This window comes from Typopeltis vanoorti, chromosome 15 (genome assembly GCF_054136105.1).
Source record: "Typopeltis vanoorti isolate ZY-2024b chromosome 15, IOZ_Tvanoo_1.0, whole genome shotgun sequence".
Classification (NCBI taxonomy): Eukaryota; Metazoa; Arthropoda; class Arachnida; order Uropygi; family Thelyphonidae; genus Typopeltis; species Typopeltis vanoorti.
The window spans coordinates 99775859-99791957 of record NC_143563.1 but is presented as its reverse complement, the minus strand read 5'-3'; the positions used below and the strand labels follow the sequence as shown (position 1 = coordinate 99791957).

General features: G+C 35.5%; 1 protein-coding gene across 1 annotated transcript in view; it reads right to left on the bottom strand.

Moving 5' to 3' along the window:
- The window catches only part of LOC150099027 (uncharacterized), a 173326-nt gene that overhangs the window by 24849 nt on the left and 132378 nt on the right, over nt 1-16099 (bottom strand). Inside the window, exons 2-3 of the mRNA XM_090405110.1 lie at nt 12969-13070; nt 8891-8988 (exon numbers count right to left, since the gene is read on the bottom strand). Coding sequence (XP_090261236.1) covers nt 8891-8988; nt 12969-13070 — 200 coding nt within the window. The remainder of the gene's footprint in view (nt 1-8890; nt 8989-12968; nt 13071-16099) is intronic.

The window sequence follows — 16099 nt, the reverse complement described above, 5'->3', positions numbered from 1 at the left end:
TGATCGAGATCCATTAGTCTATTACTGTCTGTCAGAAAGTAATATAAAGATTCGATACAAATTCCCTGGCAAGAAAAATCCATTTAAATTAATTTATATGCACAAAGTATAATCATTTATCAGTCTCCTGTAGTGTGGGGCACTACTTACTGTAAACGTTTTCTTAGATCACAGAAGAGGGCATTGCACTGTGAGTTCTTTGCCACGTCTGAGAAAATTTCCGAAGACCAGCTGAAGTAAATTATAGCAGTCACGTGATATGGCGCTGTGTTCGTAACTTAATGCAAATTAGTTTAAATTCGCCCAAATTTATAATAGTGTGGGTGGACCAATGATAAGATACGCTTGGAACCATATCTGGAGTCATGGCATGCGTGTCTCATGCCGATTCAGACCTCCAAAAAGACTATATATGAAATATATATACTAACAAATATAATGCCTTATTTGTTAGATACATAATTTCAAACAGAATGGACCTGATACGCCCCGATATTAATAATCCCATAATGCAGTCGCAGGAGAACGCAATGTTTCTCCTTTGGTTGAATCGTTTCAGCCAAAGATGAGTAACTTGGTCACATTTTCAGTGGAAGCTGAATTTAATCGGGGGGTATGACCCCGCTAACTGGAAACCTAAAGTAGCTTAAAAAGTTCCATGTTTGGATTCAAGAACAGGAATGCAGGATTATGTAAAAAAAAAAAAAACTATTTTTTATTTTATGGTTGAAAGTTACATAAATTATATACATCTTCTTCTTCCTTTTACGTCTTAGGCCTAGTGGCCTGTTACGGACCTGTCCTTAGCCCTTCCAAATCCTACCCGTCCCGAGGATAAGGTGGTTAGCCCTATGTCTGTAGATGGGTGTGTTCACGGAGCTGGTTTGCCTGTTCTGGGGGACGAAAAACCTAAGTTTCCGGATAAAAAAAAAAAAAAACTACCTCCATATGAGACTGGCTAACTCACCTTTAGTCGAAAGAGACCAGATAAAGATTCCTCACGTCCGGTTTTTCCGTCCAAAGGGCTTCATCTATAGCGACTGAGCTACGGAGGCTCAAATTATATACATTTGGGTCTCTTTTTATGCGGATTTGAAGTTATGCGGGGCACGCCCACAGATACGAGACCTTTCGACACTTCTGCGCATGTCAACAGAAGGAGAATCCATTTTCCCAAACTTTTCCTACGACGGAAACAGTTCACAAATCCTGAAATTTTCATGGAACACATTGGTTAATAATTCATTAATAATTAATTCTTATTTTGCTGATTTTTTATTAATTAATAATTGATCGTTAATTATTAATTAATTAAATTTGGTCCGATGGAGAGAAAAAAGCACCAAAGAAAAGCAATTTCTTTGGAAATGAAAATTGCAATTTTAGATCGCTTAGCAAAAGGAGAGGGATCTACGGTGATTGGTAAACATTTTAATTTAGGCGAATCTACTATAAGAGCGATTAAAAAGAATGAAGTCTCAATAAGTAAATCTATCATTTCTGGCACAAAACAAAGTGCCAAATTATTCATCGTACTCAAGAGATGCTTTATTAGAAAACAGGGAACGAGCGCTCGTAATTTGGATTGAAGAATTAACTCAAAGAAGAATTCCTATAAGTGGTTATTTAATTAAGAAAAATGCTCTTCGCTTTTTATGAACAGATGAAGCAATTGGGGCCGTCTACTTCCCCTTCCCAGGCTGATAAAGAATTTTCGGCTAGCAAAGGATGGTAAACCGGGTTTTTAAAAAGGAATGCACTTTATAACGTGAAGATTACAGACGAGGTTGCAGCAGCAGATGAAGAAGTAGCCAAAAAAATTTAAGAGAAGTTAGCCAAAATTATTGAAGATGGTGGATAATGTCCCGATGAAATGTTTAACGCTGACGAAACAGTTTTGGAAGAAAATGCCTAGTCGAACTTACATCGCAAAGTCTGAGAAAAAAGCAAGCGGGTTTAAAGCAAGCAAAGATCGAGTAACATTGTTACTTTGTAGCAATGCATCAGGAGATCGTATGTTGGAGGGGTTTCCTCCTAGTAAATCGATTTTTAAGACCACGTGCTCTAAAAGGCAAAGATCCAAAACAGCTGTCTGTACATTGGATGGCTAATACAAGGCTTGGGTAACAACTGCTGTATATACTGAATGGTTCAATAATTGCTTTGTACCAGAAGTGAAAACATACATGAAGCAAAAAGCTCTCGATTTTCAAGTTTTATTAATTGTTGACAATAAGTCCGCGCGGTTATCCTAGTGGCTTTTCAACCATATGCCTGGGAAGGAGTGTCCCAGGTTCGATTCCCGTCGAAGACGTGAGGAACTTGAAGATCTTCCTTAAGCATAGCCAAGTTAGCCGGTCTTGGACGCGGGCAGTAGGGTTTTTTCCGCCAGTTTATCTGGGGTTTTCAATCCCGCAAGCAGGCAAACCGGCCCCGTGAACATACGCTTCTACAGTCAAAAATATATCCCCCCCCCCCAGCGGCAGACTAGGCGACAGGTCGGTTGGGAGTGGTACTAACAAGAAGTCGCATCTAAGTAACACTCGAACCCTGCATAGGAAGCGGGAATAATGCGTAGTGAAAGAAGAATTAATTGTTGACAATGCACCAAGTCATCAGCATTTAGAACATCCAAATGTGCAGGCAGTGTTTTTTCCACCCAATACAACAAGCATAATTCAGCCATTAGATCAAGGCATAATTGCTACTTTTATTACATTAAGCACACTTTTAAATTTATATTGGATAAACTAGAAAATGAATCATTAACAGTAACTGACGTTTGGAAAAAATTTATATTTTGGACTGCTTAAATCATGTTGCATCTGCTATCGCTGAAATAAGACCACAAAATTTAAATGCTTGCTGGAAAGCAGCTTGGCCTGGATGTGTTGCAAACAGTGCAACCATCTTGTGGATAATGCCTTAAGTGACGATGATATTATTGGATATCGATTAACTTTAGGTATCGTCGAAAATCCAGAAAACGATAATGAAGCGGAAGAAAAACTTGTCCCCCTCACTGCAAATATAATTCGAGAAGGTCTTGAGTTGTGCAATAAATTGGAAAATAACTTAAATATAAAGAGCTAATAAGCTTCAATAAGTGGTCGCGGATACTTTATAGTTTACTATATTCGCAAGAAACTCTCTGATTCCAATCTTTGAGTTTCTTATTCGGTTTAAAACAATGTGGGATTTAATATCCCCTTAATTTAAATATTTGAAAATAATTTTCTTGTTAATGACACAAATTCTGAACGAGCCTTTAAATTCCAACGTGAGCTGAAGAACTGTATGTCTGGATATCGCAAGCTGTAAAAAATTAGTGAAATCATCATCGCAAAGTTTAATCACTGATTAGATTGTCAGAAGAAAAAAAATCAGCACAGAACGCGGGTGAAGCTAATTCTGTTTGTGAAGAGCCATTGCCTTTACCATACAGATCTGATGCACTGACTATCTCTTCTGGTGATGAAAGTGATTTCGCACCAGTTCGCAAACGTTGCGGAATATTGTCTAATAGCGATGATAATTCTGATGACAAAATGTTGCAAAAAAAAAAAAATTTTTACTTTTCAATAAAAGTAAATGAATAAAGCTTTAAAACAAACTTAAGCATTCTTATTTTCCTGAATTTTCAGGAACTTTTTTATGCGATTTTAGGTTTATTTTAATTCACTGCTTCGGTTTTATGCTGTTTTAGAAAATTATGGAACGTATCCCTGATTAGGCCTTTTTTTGTGAGATTTTTTATATGCGGTTTTCTATGAACATATATTCCGTATAAAAAGAGACCCGAGTGTATGTATGTATATAATTTTTAATAATATTCTTAAATTGCTAATAATAAACACACTCTAAAACACCGTTTCATAAACTCTAAAGTTTATGAAACAATTCATTTCATAAACTTACCCTTAAAATTAACTAAATGGGAATCCATATAATACGTTTATGGTCTATCTATATAATGAGGCTTGTTTCTACATATAGAAATAAACTCATATAATGAGTTTGTGCTATATGTTTCTACAATCCTTTTGTGAATCTATTTGAAATGATTTATTTTCATATAGTCTAATTTGTACCCATATAATTTGCATTTTCGTGTAGATGTTAGGGTTTTATTGTTACACTATTTGCTAATCCTTATGTCTTACCGGTTATCTGCATCAAGTAGAAATATGGAGGAAAATTATTAACTTCAAACTATGGAGAAATATTGTGGGAAAAAAGTATTTTAAGTTCTGACATCGCTGCTTTTATACATGTTATTAAATCCCGACACTAAAATTTCAATATATTTTAAGTTATGTCGCATACGGTAAATTCAAAACAGTTAGCTCCTAAAAAATGAATATATTTGCTAACAAAACGGCTGTAAAAAGGTTTTCTGCAACGATGCTGTGTGCATTCTAGTAAACGACCGTCTAGTAGACTTATAGCAACATAACACTAAAAACTGTGCCATTTGGGACTTCAACGCAATATAACACTTTGGCAGTATTCAATGCATTCGCTGCAAAAGTTAAGTCAAAGTTATGAAGAAAGAAAAGAAGAAAATCCTTGAGTACCAGCCAACACAGTCTTTCTAAGACCGTTATATGAATCACTTATGTGACCTTAGACACTATAAGAAAGGAGTTGGGAACAGCCATCACGTACGACCAATATACTTTAACATGACGTGCCTAGTTCAGACACTACTGGCAGTGAGGGAATGGCGTTCAAAGGAATGTTTTGAATAATTCAGAAAAGTGTTTCGGAATATTTCGCGATGACACCATAAGCCAGGCTGTAATTCTACATTATACATTTCCCAAACGGTGTACCTATCCCTGGCGATCGCGCATAACGCCGCATCCAGGTAAGATCATAAAGTACGTAGTGAAACCGAGCACTTACCTAGAACGTAAAAACATACGACTTATATAAAATATTGATTTCAAGAGGGGATGATACATACTTTAATATGCGAAGACTCTTCCGTAGTTCGTAATCATCAGGAGCTGTAAAACTCGACGTGTTTTTATTGTCCTGAAAATGGAACTTAAATTAATTTTGGTTGGTTCTTGTCGCCCATATAAAAACAAGTAAGGTTTCATAAGAGCTAATGCACAGTCATGCGTTTTTCGATTTTTCATCAGTGGCGTCAGGGTTTTGATGATAACTTTTGCACATGTTATGTCCAGGTTTGTTGTATTGATTTAACGTCGAAGTGGCTAAGACTATACGGGAGTGCATTATGTTCTCAATTCACATATCTTTTTTTTTTTTTTTTCTCGGAAGAAAAATATATACACTTAATTATGCAACCATATGACTCAAAGCCTACGAAATATTCTTCTTCTTGGCTTTACGTGTTAGGCAACTGTTTGCCAGTAACGTTTTCAAGGGTTTAAAAAGTCTTCTGCCCATCTCCTCCTGGGTCTTCCTCTTGATCGGTGTCCCTTTGGTTTATAGTTCCAGGCAATATTTGGCCATCTGTTTTCATTCATTCTTTCTACGTGTTTTTTTCCACTTCTTTCTATTGTTTGTGATGTCTTCTGTTATGCTAATTATGGATAAGTGCTTTCTTATTTCTTCATTTCTTATCTTGTCTGTTCTTTTATGGCCTGCAAGCGGTCTTAGGAACTTCATTTCTGCAGCTTCCACTTATCTTTTATCTCGCTCTCCCCAAGTCCATGTTTCACTGCCATATTTCAGAATTGCTTTGGCTATTCTTTTATATAGTTTAATTTGGGTTGTTATGGATATCTGTTTACTGAAGTGTCTATTCAAACTTCCAATGACTGCTAGAAATTTTTGCTTATTATGCAATGTCGATTTCTCCATTGGGACTTATGTAATTTCCAAGATATTTAAATGTGTTACCTTGTTCTATTACTTTGTTGTGGATGACTAGTTTGCATTTTTTTTCATTTCTTTACCTTGAAATGCTATTGATTTCGTTTTATTCATTGAGATTTTCATGTCCTATTGTTTTGTTCAATACGTGTAGATGTTTCTGTAATTGGTCTTCAGCATACAAAAGGCTGATTAATTCTTTATTTCCTATGATTTTGTTTTTCCTCCACTTTCTTGAAATTTTTCCATATATTGCAGAGTATTGGTGATAATCCACTCCACTTAATTTTTTCGGTTATTTCATTATTAATTTTAAATTTTAACATACCTCTCTTCCATTATATTTGCTATTGTTTTTGTGGTTTGAGGCGGAGCTTTCAATTCATAAGGTATATTGATTAATTTTGTTCTGATGATTTGATCGTATGCTTTCTCATAATCCAGGAAGGCCATATATGTTGGCAGATTAAATTCTATTCTTTTATCTATGATTTGTTTGAGCATAGATGTGGCATCTGTGCAGGATCTTCCTTTCCTAAAGCCGCACTGTTCTTCTCCAATAATTTCCTCGGCCCATGGTGTTAATTTACTTTTAATTATATCTAGATATATTTTGAAATATTCAAAATACATTTTTTTAATATTTTCTGCTTTATCTTCCATAGTTTTGTTCCTTTTTACATTTTCCCTTTATTCTACAACAACTAAAATTGTAAAATTAAAAAAAAACAAAAAAACTTTGTTCCTATAAAGGAATTCTGCATCCAATGAGATTCATATTGCTTTAAATCCGAAACACGCATGCTCATACTTCTCTCTTTTCGTTTAGTTAACATCGTACCTGTATGTCATCTTTCGAGTATGTACTACATAAAATGCGAAGAATACTCGTGCTCCGGTCATAGCCCAACAATACCTTTCCCTTAATTGTATCGTTGTTAACTAATTTAATTATGAATATCTCATCATGGTTTCCAATCTCACACCATAAAAATATCGTAACATTACAGAAATATAATTAAAACTTCACGTACTGAGAAACGAAAATCGGTTGTGGTATAATCCGTTATCTTACTAGATTCCATACTGCCATATCATGTAGCACCGAGGTTAAGATCGTCTCACAGAGGGTGGTCTGTCTTGTAAACCAAGTTTGAGAACAACGTTCATTACAATTTATCACGAAAAGTTCCCTTCAGCTCTAACATTGATTTTAGTGTTTCACTGAGTATACCTAAATCGGCATGCAATGGCCTGCCAGCTGTTGCTGTCATATAGCTAACTTACAAAACATAGTTTAAACGTTTAAAAGGTATGTTAGAGGGTTGGGCATCCAACCATATAATAATGCCCAAAAATAATAATGTAAAGTTAAAATGCCCATGAATACAATTACATTCGAAGGATCACAGAAATGTGAATTTAAGAGACCTGACTAATTACAAATAAAAGGTGTCTAGAAAAAATTAATAAAAATAGAAATTATATTTTAATAATGCATTAAGAAAAGATATAATTTTTATTGCATTAAAGATGTATAAAAAAATAAGATATTTTATTTAAGATAAGTAAATAAATAAGGAACGCTCTGAGATTTCATTCTTTCACTTCAAGTGAAGCTTAAATTCTCGAAACTGAAAAATGGCGCATGCTCAGATCGCATCTTGCCAATTCAGCAACATTTTTGAAATGAGTTAATCTCTTTTGACAGTAATGCTCTTTTATAATTCATAGTTATGAACGGCGTAAACATGTTTCCTAAATCATTTTTTACTAATGTCTAAATAAATCAGATGGTATTAAAATTATTCTATGCATTAACTAGACTCATTAGTTTCTAGAATTGTTAATATTTAACATACCTTTTCGTTAGATGCTTTCTAGATATAATATTAATGTGTTATTTGATATTCGTATGCTTCATAAAGAGGAAAGTGTTCATTTCAAATGCTAGGTTTATCGAATTAAAGAAGACTATGAGCTTTATTTGTCATATATATTAAAATATTAAATAAAGCGAAGTCAGTCTAATGTGTTTTTGTAGTTTAAGAAATTATTAAGTAAAAATTCTTATAATGCTTTTACAAATGGTACTCTTTTTTTCAAACAGACGCTTTTTTTACTTCGCCAGAATTCACGTGGAATACTTTAAAGTGACTATTTATATTTTTTGCGAAGATTTGGTGCCACTTAAGTAGGTGTACTATTCAAGTGGGGGGGGGGGGTATTTTCCGAATTATATCTTCTACGATATAATGTATCAAGATTTGCTGCTATTTTCTTACTGAATACCTTACAAGATAAATAAATACTGTTTAAACTGCCGTAATAATTCATAATGGGGAATACAATCTGAAAGGAGAAGTAAAAAAAAAAAAAAATCAAGGGCACAAATAGACTGGGAAACAAGTCTTGTTTCACGAACTGCCCGGAAAATCGGGACAATTGGTTCACCTTAAGCTAGTTGCTTTTTAATAACCGTTTGAGGTCGATCATCTTTTTTTTTTTTTTTTTTTTTTTTCAGCCTTTTAGAATAACTACATACTGCAAAATACACAGCGTCTGCTTGAAAATAGGTGGCGTGGAGTAAGAGATGAGTCAATCAATCTGATTGCCCTCTTCTTACTGAGTTAAGTATTTTAACGAGCTCTTAGAGGTGCCACTACAGATATGAGAAGAATGATCAACTGTTTAATTGATTAGCAATTAGTATGGAGTTAAAAGCAATTCGTATTTGTTCGAGAGTATTTGTTTAGGTGAAATTACATTTATACTCTTGGATGTCTTCAGCTAGTCGACGACGTTCATCCCTCTGTTTAGGAGTGGCCAAAAATGACTTGAAAAAGTTCCATATTTGGTCAATACATCACGATTCCCAAATTATGTAATCGGTAGCCTATCCACGATACTAAAAATGTGCTGTAGGTTTCCAATCTCTCGTGGGTTAGATTGACAAACAAAACCTAATACAATGGCAGCAACATATTCAAATACGTCTTTTATTACAAAAGGAAAAAAAAAAACAAAAAAAACGTATTACCGTATATTTGTTGGTCATCCTCGTAGTCCCACAAGCGTGGAAGTTATCTAAAGGCAACTTTATCACTGCTTTACCCTCCGCAACCTTGGGTTGGCAGCCTGAAAGAAAAAAAAGAAAGATTTTCATAATGCCCAGGGGTGAAAATAAATTACTACGTATGACAAAACTTATAGCAACCATCATTATTGTAAATCCAACTGGGAAAACAGGTTTACTTTTTAAAACTTTAAAAGACATTGACTTAATCCATCAACCTGTATATACCATTTAAAAGCATCACTAAACTAACAAGTGGTTCGCAATGTTGGTTCTCATTCAAGACCAGACACACCTTTTAAATATCTTGATAACTCATGTTTAATAAATGTACAATCAAAATTGATTGGGTGACTCCAGAACAAATGCCTAATTATGGCTTTTAATTCCCCTTGGTTCATGAGAAACCTCCAGTTACACCAGGAAGCCAATCTTCCAGATATCAAGACCTATGTGACAGGCATTGCAGAAACATTGCAGAAAAATTCTTCACAGATAATCAGCCAATTCAACAGGCAGCAGACTACAAACCCTCAGATCATTTCAAGCATAAAAAACCAAAATCCTCCATCGCAAGATAAAGCTAATATAGCTTACAATGCTCACAATGAGCGAGTAATTTACCCAAAATAATCTTCTCATACACAAGCTAAAATCAGATGAAGGGATAAAGAGTCAAGGACTCGGTCCATCTCCCAAAGAAGTTCCCGGTGATTGGGTGATTAATATCACCCAATACCCTTGGAGGGTAATGGATGGCAATGCTGTAGCCAAGGAAGTTCTAACTGAGGCTCGGCTATTGCTGTTACCTTCCTGTCATGATCAGAGCTTTAATAGCTCAATAACACCTTATCCCTACACTGTCCTCTACAGATAACGGGGAATATGAAAAGCATTCTTGTTTCCCCCTTTAAGCCAGTCCCTTTTAAGGAAGCGTTTGAATCTTGAGCTGAAAAGTAAATTTTCATTAACAAATTGAAGCGGTCTTCAAAGATTCTGTCCAGTTACAAACTGAACTTAGATTAGAGAAGAACGGGAAAGTGTAACTGTTTTTTTCCATTTTAAAGTTGAAAAATCATATAACATTTTGCTCTTTATTCATCTCATAGAGCAAAAGAATAAAAATGCTCGCACAACTTATAAAAATACGATAATACCCTGATGATCTACATTTCGTTGGATGCATTTTTCAAGTACACCCAGTTATTGTGAGTCTTTAGTAAATCGTTTTTGTGCATTTTACAATTTTCATTTCTTAAATCTATCATGATTTAAAAGAATTTAATTGTTTTTTTCATTTGTTTAAAATATATCTCTGTCGCTTTCTTACACTCATCGTATAGCTCATTATAAGGTGAATACAATCTGGATGTTGTAAGGTTGCTATAATACTAATTCAATCGTAAAAGATTCAACTAAATTACAGCTTAATGCATCAGTAAACCAATCTGTAAATAACACAGTTCAGAAACCAAAGTTCTTGATATAAACGAGGAAACTCGTTGACAAATATTTGATGTGAAATAACAAATAAATGAAACTGTGTGCTCGGTGAATATGCGCGATTTTTGGAAAATTCAGTACAGAAATCATAAGTGATAAATGAAAAGGGAAATGCACCCAATCTGCATGACAATCACATTTAATGTTAATTGAGGCTTTCGACTTCCTGTGGAATTTTATCACAAAAAAAATCAGTAGGACGTGAAGCTTTAGATTACTGATGGAAACAACCCTCTTTTCCGACTAAAAGATAAACTAATAACAGAATTTCAGCTGAGCATTTAAGCAGAACTACAAAACGTGGGATGCATAATAAGCAAGCGTTAAGGAGAACAAAGTATTGAACTCTGGCATTCAAGTCGAACTAGCTTTCATTTGTGCGCATAAATATATGAGCATGTCTAACTTCATAGGTCTCATCGATTAGTGTTGCATTTGTAGCTTTTCAGACAAGTCTACTCTTTTCGACCGGAGTTTTTAGTTGTTAAGAGATTGGAATGAAAAATAAAAAATGGTGTATTTCGGAGTAGAAATTAATAGAAATTTAAATAAAGAAAAAATATTTTAAAACTATTTGCTTCATTTAATTATTAAATATAATTTTATGATATATGTAAACATACAAAACATTGAATTTATTCTGGATACCGACAATACAGTTTCAAGTGACACACAATTTTATTTTGCATATACTTGCATGTTTTTATTATATACCGAATTATGTTTATAGATGCGTCAGTTAAGATTGCTTTTCGGATATTCAAACCTTCATTTTCTACCTCCGCAACTAAGTTCATCGTATTTATATGAATAATTGACCACCTTTTAGGATTAAGTTCAACAGACCTCCGGGTTGTTCTTTCGTGGGGACATAACTGTAAATAAGGATTACAGTTTTACAGTTTTAAATTTCGGCATCAACTAATAAAATAAAAATATTGGACAGCATGAAAACCAGTACACTTTCCTAGTCGCACAAGAACAGCGATTCATGCATCTATATGGTCCACCAACAGAAAATTCGCAGAGGGAAAACAGACAGGAATTATTAACAACGTTAACGTTTAGCCGACTGTTACGACCATTGAATTTTTTCGCCGGACGCTAGCATTTCGAAGAATATACCCGTCATGTGTTGTCGTTCTTTCAGAAGAAAACGAAGGGAAAAGTGTTAGCTGCAGGCGAAAGAGTCAAGCTCACTTCCACCTATATTTCCTGCATTATTGTATTCTATCTACGTCTGCATAAACGATTTTGCTTTTTCTTGTACCACCAAAAGGCTCGAATTCAATAAATGAAAAAAAAAAAAAGGCAGGCAATGAAAGAAGTGTATAGTAAAATCCTTTTGATATTCAATGAAGTGAGGAAGTTATCGTCAACATAACTATAAGGCCTAAGACGTCAAAAATTTATGGCTCAAATTTTAATAGTTTGATCTATTAAAATGTAAAATAAATACGTCACTAAGTTTTTTCCCCTTTATATTACCAGAGGTGAGAAATTTGCTGAAAAACCGAGCACTTGCTTAAAAGTAGCGAGGTGTAGGAATAGTTATTTTAATGCCAAAAAGTTTAGCAAAAAAAAAAAAAAAAACCTCCCTATGTTCTCTCTTACTTATACGTATTAAAAAAAAAATAGAATAAAGCGACATCCATTAAAATGAAAAGATATTTACATAAATTCATGAATTTTAAAAAAAATTACAAAATGGTAATTTTTAACCTAAGGCAGCTAGGGTCTTGTGGCAGTTCGGAGCCAGATAGTTTGACCCGCCGATTTAGTAACTACTTTTCTAAGATTCCTCTCTTACATCCCGTGTACTTTCTCACAGCATTACAAAATATAATATTCAAAAAAAATTTTTTTTTTTTAAATAAAAAATAAAACAAAAAGCATTATCAGTCAAGGGCGGGTTGACATCTCTGGTCTGAACATTTTAGTTTTGCTTAGACTTAATATCCTACAAAACAACTATCAATTTCTCTGATCCTTAAAGATTGATAATTTATAAAATAAACTTCTACACCTTCACTTTTTAAATTAACATTTAATAATTAAACAATGCATTATTTTAATTTCAGTAGAGAATTGCTCAGTTGATATGGTACAGTTTTGTGCTCTCGCTATCCCCCTAAATAATATTCCATTAATATGGAATCCATCAAAATGCACTTAGAATAAGTTTCGAGTTCATTTATAAAAAATTGAATCGTCATCGTGTTTTTTTTTTTTTATTTCATTTAACTGTACAATATTTCAAAAATATTAAAACGGGTAATATAAATGAGTTATTCGATAGAATTTTAAAAGCAACCTAAAAAGCAATTTCACCAAGTGTACTTAGAATCAATTGTACTTTTAGAACCAATCTTCTAATTATCATCTCATTAGAAAATTGCTAATGCAACATGAAAATCGAATGGAAAGAAAATAAGAATTCTCAGAACTGATAATACTTTTATCCATTAAGATAATTACTAATTCTCTATTCAATAACATCTTAAAGATAATGAAAAAAAATGGTGAAAGAGCAGATTACCGGGGAATCCTTTTAGCTTCTCCAAGTACACGACAGAGTCCGTTGTATTTAGAGTTATTGTAACTCTCATAACCTTATCGGTGCACGTGACGTCATAGTCAACTGAAAATAAAAAGAAATCATCATCATTAGGATTCATAATATAACTCGGGAGACATAAAAGAGAAAATACACAAATGCATAGAGAGAGAGAGAAAATCATTAATGGTACGGAATACTCGTTATTTTGAAGAATTTAAATATCCGCAGGGAAGTACTGTGATTTCCCAAGTGTGCTACGAATTGGGAAGTTGTTTTAAAGAGCTTTTGCGAATACAGTTTGTTTATGGGAAACGCTGAATAATGAAATGTGAGGGGGGGGGGGATGATATCCTACATCTAGGTTGAGTTTACGAAAGGTGAATTGTTAGTTTTGGATATCATTGCTTCTTTGATAAACAATTGCATTATTGGAACTGAATTGTATGTTATATTTGTATAGTTGACATCATTTTATATCATTGTTTTCATCCATATTTAAGGAAATAATGAAAAAAATTGGAAAAAGATAACTTTAGTAAATTATAAATAGTTCTTAATTAAATAAAAATAACAAAGAAATATTCTAAATTCTAAAATATAATCAGGATTTGTTCCTACAGCATTTAGTTACTCGAATAGGCTTAAAATAACAATTTCTATCAAGAGAAATCTCCGTTTCAGGCATGAAGAATCAATCGACCGTGAAATGCGGTGATTGATTTTATATGAGATGCCCATACATATAGGGTAACGGATGGCAATGCTGAACCAATGAAGTTTAACTGAGGTTCGGCTGTTGCTGTTATCCTGGGTAAATGAGTTCGCTCTCTTAGGTTTTGCCCTAAGGGAGCACTTTGAGTCTCCGGGGAGGGTGTTCTCCGGCACGGCCCGCTGAGGGGCTTTGTCGGTGAATTATTTTCCTCGGAATTTGAGCGGTTCTGCTCAGTGGTCGGGGAGCCCGTCACTGAGTGGAACCAACGCTGAGATTAGGACGGTCTTTCGCCCACTATGGAGTGGCCTAGAGATCGTCCGTATTTTTGAGATTTCACCTTTACTTACATAGTCGGTGATTGATTTTAGATGAGATGCCCATATAGGGTAACGGATGGCAATGCTGAACCAATGAAGTTTAACTGAGGTTCGGCTGTTGCTGTTATCCTGGGTAAATGAGTTCGCTCTCTTAGGTTTTGCCCTAAGGGAGCACTTTGAGTCTCCGGGGAAAGTGTTCTCCGGCACGGCCCGCTGAGGGGTACTTGCCGGTGAATTATTTTCCTCGGAATATGAGCGGTTCTGCTCGGTAATCGAGTTTCACTGAGTAGAACCAACGCTGAGATTTGGACGGTCTTTCGCCCACGAATGAGTGGCCTAGAGATCGTCCGATATTTTTGAGATATCACCTTTACTTACACATACGGTGATTGATTCATTAATGCCCTTGGGGGTAACGGATGGCAACAATGCAATGCTGTACCAATGAAGTTTAACTGATGTTCGGCTGTTGCTGTTATCCCCTTGGGCGACGAGTTTTTGAGTTCGCTCTCTTAAGGTTTTTGCCTTAAGGGAGCACTTTGAGTCTCCGGGGAAGGTATTCTCCGGCACGGCCCGCTGAGGGGCTTTGTCGGTGAATTATTTTCTTCGGAATATGAGCGGTTCTGCTCAGTGGCCGGGGAGCCCGTCACTGAGTGGAACCAACGCTGAGATTAGGACGGTCTTTCGCCCACTATGGAGTGGCCTAGAGATCGTCCGTATTTTTGAGATTTCACCTTTACTTACATAGTCGGTGATTGATTTTAGATGAGATGCCCATATAGGGTAACGGATGGCAATGCTGAACCAATGAAGTTTAACTGAGGTTCGGCTGTTGCTGTTATCCTGGGTAAATGAGTTCGCTCTCTTAGGTTTTGCCCTAAGGGAGCACTTTGAGTCTCCGGGGAAAGTGTTCTCCGGCACGGCCCGCTGAGGGGTACTTGCCGGTGAATTATTTTCCTCGGAATATGAGCGGTTCTGCTCGGTAATCGAGTTTCACTGAGTAGAACCAACGCTGAGATTTGGACGGTCTTTCGCCCACGAATGAGTGGCCTAGAGATCGTCCGATATTTTTGAGATATCACCTTTACTTACACATACGGTGATTGATTCATTAATGCCCTTGGGGGTAACGGATGGCAACAATGCAATGCTGTACCAATGAAGTTTAACTGATGTTCGGCTGTTGCTGTTATCCCCTTGGGCGACGAGTTTTTGAGTTCGCTCTCTTAAGGTTTTTGCCTTAAGGGAGCACTTTGAGTCTCCGGGGAAGGTATTCTCCGGCACGGCCCGCTGAGGGGCTTTGTCGGTGAATTATTTTCTTCGGAATATGAGCGGTTCTGCTCAGTGGCCGGGGAGCCCGTCACTGAGTGGAACCAACGCTGAGATTAGGACGGTCTTTCGCCCACTATGGAGTGGCCTAGAGATCGTCCGTATTTTTGAGATTTCACCTTTACTTACATAGTCGGTGATTGATTCATTCAATCCAATACCCTTGGAGGGTAATGGATGGCAATGCTGTAGCCAATAAAGTTCTAACTGAGGCTCGGCTATTGCTGTTACCCTCCTGCCATGATCAGAGTTTTAATTTAATTAATCTCCGTTTCAGGAAATTGAATGAAAATTGAGATTAACCTAAAGTCCTTTTTAGGACTTCCAGGGTAAAAAATGGCAGTGCTGTAGCCAATTAAGTTTTAACTGAGGCTCAGCTATTGCCATTACTCAGCCATGACTAGAGCTTTTTAGCTCAATGACACCCCATCCACACAGATTTTCTTCATTCAGATGACGGGATAAAGAGTCAAGGACTCAGTCCATCGCCCAATTCTTTTAAGAACTAATCTCCGTTTCTTGGACGTAATTTCAAAAAAATTTTAGGTTACTTGATTACATGTATAAATACGAAATCAATATTTAATTAAGCTACTCGTTGAGAAGATCTCTAAAGATCCATTATATAAAACTGAGAACTATGGATGTCTAGTATATTTTTATTTGTTAGAGGAACGTAACGCTCTTTATTCGGTTGAATCCCATCTCATTACATATCACCAAACTACTTTGTTTTAATATCTCTGAAATTA